Genomic DNA, 9280 nt, shown 5'->3' on the forward strand with positions numbered 1-9280 from the left:
TTGAGCTGTGTGAATTACTGTGTCGAGCTGTGTGAATTACTGGGTTGAGCTGTGTGAATTAATGGGTTGAGCTGTGTTAATGACTAGGTTGGGCTGTGTGATTTACTGGGTTGAGCTGTGTTAATGACTGGGTTGAGCTGTGTGAATTACTGGGTTGAGCTTTGTTAATGACTGGGTTGAGCTGTGTGAATTACTGGGTTGAGCTGTGTTAATGACTGGGTTGATCTGTGTGAATTACTGGGTTGAGCTGTGTGAATTACTGGGTTGATCTGTATGAATGACTGGGTTGAGCTGTGTTAATGACTGGGTTGAGCTGTGTGAATTACTGGGTTGAGCTGTGTTAATGACTGGGTTGATCTGTGTGAATTACTGGGTTGAGCTGTGTGAATTACTGGGTTGAGCTGTATGAATGACTGGGTTGAGCTGTTTGAATGACTGGGTTGAACTCTGTGAATTACTGGGTTGAGCTGTATGAATGACTGGGTTGAACTCTGTGAATGACTGGGTTGAAGTCTGTAAATTACTGGGTTGAACTATGTGAATTACTGGGTTGAACGCTGTGAATTACTGGGTTGAACTCTGTGAATTACTGGGTTGAACTCTGTGAATTACTGGGTTGAACTATGTGAATTACTGGGTTGAACTCTGTGAATTACTGGGTTGAGCTGTATGAATTACTGGGTTGAGCTGTATGAATGACTGGGTTGAACTATGTGAATTACTGGGTTGAGCTGTATGAATGACTGGGTTGAACTATGTGAATTACTGGGTTGAGCGGTGTAGAGTTCCTGCTCACTCCCTTCCATTTTCCACTCTTCCTCTTTCCTCTTTTCTGCTTCCCTTGGATTGATTAGATTGATTGACTGACTGACAGATTAACCGACTGGTTGACCTACTGACTGACTGACTGATTGATTGATTAATTGATTGACTGACTGACTGACAGATTAACTGACTGGTTGACCTACTGACTGACTGACTGATTGATTGATTGATTAATTGATTGGGTATTGTTTGATTGACATCTATTACCTCTGTCTGTGTCGTAGAGGAATACGAATCGACTCCAGTCGTAGTGGTCCAGCAGGGACAGCAGAGCTCCTCTGATAGAGGGGCGGAGCTGCAGGGTGAACTGGCCCTCCCCCTCCGTGGGGAAACTGGGCGTGACCAGGGAGATGTGCAGAGCGCTGCAGAACGACGTCAGGGTGTGCACCGAACGCTTGTCGTACAGGCCGAAGATAGCAAACACACCCCGCGAGTACTGCGAACAGACTGCAGGGAGAGAGAGAGGGAGGAAGGAGAGAATGCTTGAAGCCTAATTGTACTGAGAATGCTTAAAGGCTAATTGTACTGAGAATGCTTAAAGGCTAATTGTACTGAGAATGCTTAAAGGCTAATTGTACTGAGAATGCTTGAAGGCTAATTGTACTGAGAATGCTTAAAGGCTAATTGTACTGAGAATGCTTAAAGGCTAATTGTACTGAGAATGCTTAAAGGCTAATTGTACTGAGAATGCTTGAAGGCTAATTGTACTGAGAATGATTAAAGGCTAATTGTACTGAGAATGCTTAAAGGCTAATTGTACTGAGAATGCTTAAAGGCTAATTGTACTGAGAATGCTTAAAGGCTGATTGTACTGAGAATGCTTAAAGGCTAATTGTACTGAGAATGCTTGAAGCCTAATTGTACTATACACACATGCAATAGACATTTGACATAGAGCCAGAAGAACACACCAGGAATACTGAGAACAGAATGCAGGCAGAGAAAGAGATGCTCATTAATGTATATTCACATAGCGTAATCTCGTGAAATACGTCAAACATTGTAACGAGTGGATGCTTCAGTTTGTGTCGTCCATAATTGCAACAACAAATTGCAGCTGCTGGGTGCATGTGTGTGTCTGTGTGTGTGTGTTTGTGTGTGAGTGTGCTTGTCAAAAGAGCTGACAAAACACAGAAAATTATATTTGTAACTTGATTTTCATATCACAAGAATGTTTCCCAGTAATTATTTAGGCCCTCTCAACAATACCAATTCCACAGTAGAGAGCCAAACACTACTAACATAATTACTACACATAAACAATCAGTTTCCGCTGACTCCTCTGGGAGGTCATCTCTCACACAGACAACACAACAACAACAAATCAATGTAATAATTCTGACTCATGTCTCACTGTTACAATTCCGTGCTGATGTTATGTATGCAATTAATCTCCCTAAAACCCTGCAGATCTTCAGAGAGAGAGAGAGAGAGAGAGAGAGAGAGAGAGAGAGAGAGAGAGAGAGAGAGAGAGAGAGAGAGAGAGAGAGAGAGAGAGAGAGAGAGAGAGAGAGAGAGAGAGAGAGAGAGAGAGAGAGAGAGAGAGAGAGAGAGAGAGAGAGAGAGAGAGAGAGATTTCTCTGACGTCTCCGTCTCTTGTCTGCAAACTTCCCCTCTCCTCCACAGTATGTAACTCATCCACTGCTTTGTTAAAGGAGGGTGATGCAATTTGTTTAGATTATGCATCCGTAGTGTAGCTTTCATGTCCTGCTACACACACACACCCCCTAGTCCTGCCTCACACTGTGTGCTTGTAAGGCCCTGAGAAGTGTGTTATTTTAGGTTCAGAAGATGTGTCTCCTATTCCAGGAACAACCTATTCTTTTCACAATCTCTGCATCATGGAGATTTACACACTACTCAAAATCAAATATACACTCCACTCTCTCTCTCCCCCTTTCCCCCCCACTTTCTCCATTCATTGTTCTTTCAGACGTGTTTCTTGAAGTAGAACCTCAGCCTGCATCAAATACCTGATCCTAACCACGGTTAGTGTTGCTGTAAACACAGAAAGAAAATCCAATAGGCTCTGCTCACCCCTCTCTTTTTATTGGTCTCTCACATTCCTTGTTTTTTTCTTCTTCCTCCATCCTTCTCAACTTTTGTATTTTATTTCTCTCTCTGCCTTCCTTACTCTCTCTAACTTGCTTATTACTCCATCCATTTATTACTCTGATTACACCCCACCCCCCACCCCCCTGTGATTCCATTATCTTCTGTGATAAACCCCAGTCTGGGAAACAGAGTGAGAGTGAATGCTTTGAGGCAGTAAAGCGGGCACAGGCAGGGCCCTGAACCTGGGCTGAGATGAAGAGGGATTCGACACTGGTGCAGGGCCCTGAACCTCGCCTGAGATAAAGGGGGATTAGACACTGGGCAGGGCCCTAAACCTGGACTGAGATGAAGAGAGATGGATTAGACACGGGGCAGGGGCCTGAACCTGGGCTGAGATGAAGAGGGATTGGAGACTGGTGCAGGGCCCTGAACCTCGCCTGAGATAAAGGGGGATTAGACACTGGGCTGGGCCCTAAACCTGGACTGAGATGAAGAGAGATTAGACACTAGGCAGGGCCCTAAACCTGGGCTGAGATGAAGAGGGATTAGACACTGGGCAGGGACCTGAACCTGGGATGAGATGAAGAGGGATTAGACACTGGGCAGGGCCTTAAACCTGGGCTGAGATGAAGAGAGATTAGACACTGGGCAGGGCCCTGAACCTGGGCTCTGAACCTGGGCTGAGATGAAGAGAGATTACACACTGGGCAGGTCCCTAAACCTGGACTGAGATGAAGAGAGATTAGACACTAGGCAAGGCCCTAAACCTGGGCTGAGATGAAGAGGGATTAGACACTGGGCAGGGACCTGAACCTGGGATGAGATGAAGAGGGATTAGACACTGCGCAGGGCCCTAAACCTGGGCTGAGATGAAGAGAGATTAGACACTGGGCAGGGCCCTGAACCTGGGCTGAGATGAAGAGGGATTAGAGACTGGTGCAGGGCCCTGAACCTGGCCTGAGTTAAAGGGGGATTAGACACTGGGCAGGGCCCTAAACCTGGACTGAGATGAAGAGAGATTAGACACTAGGCAGGGCCCTAAACCTGGGCTGAGATGAAGAGGGATTAGACACTGGGCAGGGCCCACATCCTGGGATGAGATGAAGAGAGATTAGACACTGGGCAGGGCCCTGAACCTGGGCTGAGATGAAGAGGAAATAGACACTGGGCAAGGCCCTGAACCTGGGTTGAGGTGAAGAGGGATTAGACACTGGGCAAGGCCCTGAACCTGGGCTGAGATGAAGAGAGATTAGACACTGGACGAGACCCTGAACCTGGGCTGAGATGAAGAGGGATTAGACACTGGGCAGGGCCCTAAACCTGGGCTGAGATGAAGAGGGATTAGACACTGGGCAGGGCCCTAAACCTGGGCTGAGATGAAGAGGGATTAGACACTGGGCAGGGCCCTAAACCTGGGCTGAGATGAAGACGGATTAGACACTAGGCAGGGCCCTAAACCTGGTCTGAGATGAAGAGGGATTAGACACTGGACAGGACCCCAAACCTGGACTGAGATGAAGAGGGATTAGACACTAGGCAGGGCCCTGAACCTGGACTGAGATGAAGAGGGATTAGACACTGGGCAGGGCCCTAAACCTGGGCTGAGATGAAGAGGGATTAGACACTAGGCAGGGCCCTAAACCAGGGCTGATGATGAGGGATTAGAGACTGGTGCAGGGCCCTGAACCTGGGCTGAGATGAAGAGGGATTAGACACTGGGCAGGGCCCTAAACCTGGGCTGAGATGAAGAGAGATTAGACACTGGGCAGGGCCCTGAACCTGGGCTGAGATCAATAGGAAATAGACACTGGGCAGGGCCCTGAACCTGGGCTGAGATCAATAGGAAATAGACACTGGGCAGGGCCCTGAACCTGGGCTGAGATGAAGAGCGATTAGACACTGGGCAGGGCCCTGAACCTGCGATGAGATGAAGAGGGATTAGACACTGGGCAGGGCCCTAAACCTGGGCTGAGATGAAGAGAGATTAGACACTGGGCAGGGCCCTGAACCTGGGCTGAGATGAAGAGGGATAAAACACTGGCAGGGCCCTAAACCTGGGCTGAGATGAAGAGGGATTAGACACTAGGCAGGGCCCCAAACCTGGGCTGAGATGAAGAGAGATTAGACACTAGGTAGGGCCCTAAACCTGGGCTGAGATGAAGAGGGATTAGAGACTGGTGCAGGGCCCTGAACCTGGCCTGAGATGAAGAGGGATTAGACACTGGGCAGGGCCCCAAACCTGGACTGAGATGAAGAGAGATTAGACACTAGGCAGGGCCCTAAACCTGGGCTGAGATGAAGAGGGATTAGAGACAGGTGCAGGGCCCTGAACCTGGGCTAAAATGAAGAGGGATTAGACACTGGGCAGGGCCCTGAACCTGGGCTGAGATGAAGAGAGATTAGACGCTGGGCAGGGCCCGTAACCTGGGCTGAGATGAAGGGAGATTAGACACTGGGCAGGGCCCTGAACCTGGGCTGAGATGAAGAGGGATTAGACACTGGGCAGGGCCCTAAACCTGGGCTGAGATGAAGAGGGATTAGACACTGGGCAGGGCCCTGAACCTGCGATGAGATGAAGAGGGATTAGACACTGGGCAGGGCCCTAAACCTGGACTGAGATGAAGAGAGATTAGACACTAGGCAGGGCCCTAAACCTGGGCTGAGATGAAGAGGGATTAGAGACAGGTGCAGGGCCCTGAACCTGGGCTAAAATGAAGAGGGATTAGACACTGGGCAGGGCCCTGAACCTGGGCTGAGATGAAGAGAGATTAGACGCTGGGCAGGGCCCGTAACCTGGGCTGAGATGAAGGGAGATTAGACACTGGGCAGGGCCCTGAACCTGGGCTGAGATGAAGAGGGATTAGACACTGGGCAGGGCCCTAAACCTGGGCTGAGATGAAGAGGGATTAGACACTGGGCAGGGCCCTGAACCTGGGCTGAGATGAAGAGAGATTAGACGCTGGGCAGGGCCCTGAACCTGGGCTGAGATGAAGGGAGATTAGACACTGGGCAGGGCCCTAAACCTGGGCTGAGATGAAGAGAGATTAGACGCTGGGCAGGGCCCTAAACCTGGGCTGAGATGAAGAGGGATTAGACGCTGGGCAGGGCCCTGAACCTGGGCTGAGATGAAGGGAGATTAGACACTGGGCAGGGCCCTGAACCTGGGCTGAGATGAAGAGGCATTAGACAGTCATTACATAAAAGACTCCAAAGTCCAAATGGGAGACACTGTGTTCAAAGCGGTTTCATTTCAATCACTTCCACTAACAGAGTAAAGGCGCCCGCATGCTTCCCATCCCGAAACAGTTCAGAACAGTTTGTTCAATATTATGATGACATTTTGTGATGTTTTTGGTCCTTTTGGTCTACAAGGGTTTATGCCCATTCGTTCCTGCACATTTTTTTCACTTGAGATGTACTGCACCAAACATCTTAAGTATATGTAAAATTGCGCGTCTATGATCTCCTCTGCAAAAACGTCAAAATGAATGACAGATTTCTTGAGTTATCTTTATTCTGACTATTTTGAGGAAGTGTATACTGGCTATTGCGTCTCAAGATGGCCGTTTGTTTTGTTTTTTCAAGAGAATGTTTAAGGTAGTGTGCACAGACTGTCACTTGGCCTAGCCAAGTTATGCTAGGAGCAAACCAAACCTAGTATGCAGACACCTTAACAGAGTTCCCTTGGCTCCCAATGCACACTACAAGCAGTTTGAAATGTGTAACTACATTGCATTCTCCATCTCTCTATTGCTCCTTTCTCCTTCACCATGTCCCTGTCTTCTTTCTCTTGTTTACCTCTCTGTCTCGCCTCCTGCTGCTATTTTTACACCATGTCTTTTAGGAAACCTGACCAATATGATACCACCAACTTTGTTGATACAATAAAGATCAACAACGTATAGCAGTTATGTGTAGTTTAACATCCCTACAGAGTGCTTCAGCAGCAGTTATGTGTAGTTTAACATCCTACAGAGTGCTTCAGCAGCAGTTATGTGTAGTTTAACATCCTACAGAGTGCTTCAGCAGCAGTTATGTGTAGTTTAACATCCTACAGAGTGCTTCAGCAGCAGTTATGTGTAGTTTAACATCCCTACAGAGTGCTTCAGCAGCAGTTATGTGTAGTTTAACATCCCTACAGAGTGCTTCAGCAGCAGTTATGTGTAGTTTAACATCCCTACAGAGTGCCTCAGCAGCAGTTATGTGTAGTTTAACATCCCTACAGAGTGCCTCAGCAGCAGTTATGTGTAGTTTAACATCCCTACAGAGTGCCTCAGCAGCAGTTATGTGTAGTTTAAAAGCCCATCCCTACAGAGTGCCTCAGCAGCAGTTATGTGTAGTTTAACATCCCTACAGAGTGCCTTAGCAGCAGTTATGTGTAGTTTAAAAGCCCATCCCTACAGAGTGCCTCAGCAGCAGTTATGTGTAGTTTAACATCCCTACAGAGTGCCTTAGCAGCAGTTATGTGTAGTTTAACATCCCTACAGAGTGCCTTAGCAGCAGTTATGTGTAGTTTAACATCCCTACAGAGTGCCTCAGCAGCAGTTATGTGTAGTTTAAAAGCCCATCCCTACAGAGTGCCTCAGCAGCAGTTATGTGTAGTTTAACATCCCTACAGAGTGCCTTAGCAGCAGTTATGTGTAGTTTAACATCCCTACAGAGTGCTTCAGCAGCAGTTATGTGTAGTTTAACATCCCTACAGAGTGCCTCAGCAGCAGTTATGTGTAGTTTAAAAGCCCATCCCTACAGAGTGCTTCAGCAGCAGTTATGTGTAGTTTAACATCCCTACAGAGTGCCTCAGCAGCAGTTATGTGTAGTTTAACATCCCTACAGAGTGCTTCAGCAGCAGTTATGTGTAGTTTAACATCCTACAGAGTGCTTCAGCAGCAGTTATGTGTAGTTTAACATCCTACAGAGTGCTTCAGCAGCAGTTATGTGTAGTTTAACATCCATACAGAGTGCCTCAGCAGCAGTTGTGTAGTTTAACATCCCTACAGAGTGCCTCAGCAGCAGTTATGTGTAGTTTAACATCCCTACAGAGTGCTTCAGCAGCAGTTATGTGTAGTTTAACATCCCTACAGAGTGCTTCAGCAGCAGTTATGTGTAGTTTAACATCCCTACAGAGTGCCTCAGCAGCAGTTATGTGTAGTTTAACATCCCTACAGAGTGCTTCAGCAGCAGTTATGTGTAGTTTAACATCCCTACAGAGTGCCTCAGCAGCAGTTATGTGTAGTTTAACATCCCTACAGAGTGCCTCAGCAGCAGTTATGTGTAGTTTAACATCCCTACAGAGTGCCTCAGCAGCAGTTATGTGTAGTTTAACATCCCTACAGAGTGCCTTAGCAGCAGTTATGTGTAGTTTAAAAGCCCATCCCTACAGAGTGCTTCAGCAGCAGTTATGTGTAGTTTAACATCCCTACAGAGTGCCTTAGCAGCAGTTATGTGTAGTTTAACATCCCTACAGAGTGCCTTAGCAGCAGTTATGTGTAGTTTAACATCCCTACAGAGTGCCTCAGCAGCAGTTATGTGTAGTTTAACATCCTACAGAGTGCCTCAGCAGCAGTTATGTGTAGTTTAACATCCCTACAGAGTGCTTCAGCAGCAGTTATGTGTAGTTTAACATCCTACAGAGTGCTTCAGCAGCAGTTAAGTGTAGTTTAACATCCCTACAGAGTGCCTCAGCAGCAGTTATGTGTAGTTTAACATCCCTACAGAGTGCCTCAGCAGCAGTTATGTGTAGTTTAAAAGCCCATCCCTACAGAGTGCCTCAGCAGCAGTTATGTGTAGTTTAACATCCCTACAGAGTGCCTTAGCAGCAGTTATGTGTAGTTTAACATCCCTACAGAGTGCCTCAGCAGCAGTTATGTGTAGTTTAAAAGCCCATCCCTACAGAGTGCCTCAGCAGCAGTTATGTGTAGTTTAACATCCCTACAGAGTGCCTTAGCAGCAGTTATGTGTAGTTTAACATCCCTACAGAGTGCCTTAGCAGCAGTTATGTGTAGTTTAACATCCCTACAGAGTGCCTCAGCAGCAGTTATGTGTAGTTTAAAAGCCCATCCCTACAGAGTGCCTCAGCAGCAGTTATGTGTAGTTTAACATCCCTACAGAGTGCCTCAGCAGCAGTTATGTGTAGTTTAACATCCCTACAGAGTGCCTTAGCAGCAGTTATGTGTAGTTTAAAAGCCCATCCCTACAGAGTGCCTCAGCAGCAGTTATGTGTAGTTTAACATCCCTACAGAGTGCTTCAGCAGCAGTTATGTGTAGTTTAACATCCCTACAGAGTGCCTCAGCAGCAGTTATGTGTAGTTTAACATCCCTACAGAGTGCCTCAGCAGCAGTTATGTGTAGTTTAACATCCCTACAGAGTGCTTCAGCAGCAGTTATGTGTAGTTTAACATCC

General features: G+C 47.1%; 1 protein-coding gene across 9 annotated transcripts in view; it reads right to left on the reverse strand.

The window, feature by feature from the left end:
• Positions 1–9280, reverse strand: part of LOC110507210 (glutamate receptor 4) — a 161386-nt gene that overhangs the window by 99649 nt on the left and 52457 nt on the right. For all 9 annotated transcript variants that reach the window (XR_005040098.1, XM_036965801.1, XM_036965797.1 and 6 more), the window contains exon 3: positions 1033–1272. Coding sequence is in view for 8 of the 9 variants with exons in the window: in XM_036965801.1 (XP_036821696.1) it covers positions 1033–1272 (240 nt within the window). In the remaining variant the exon portion in view is untranslated. The remainder of the gene's footprint in view (positions 1–1032; positions 1273–9280) is intronic.

This window comes from Oncorhynchus mykiss, chromosome 27 (assembly GCF_013265735.2).
Source record: "Oncorhynchus mykiss isolate Arlee chromosome 27, USDA_OmykA_1.1, whole genome shotgun sequence".
In the NCBI taxonomy this organism is placed as follows: Eukaryota; Metazoa; Chordata; class Actinopteri; order Salmoniformes; family Salmonidae; genus Oncorhynchus; species Oncorhynchus mykiss.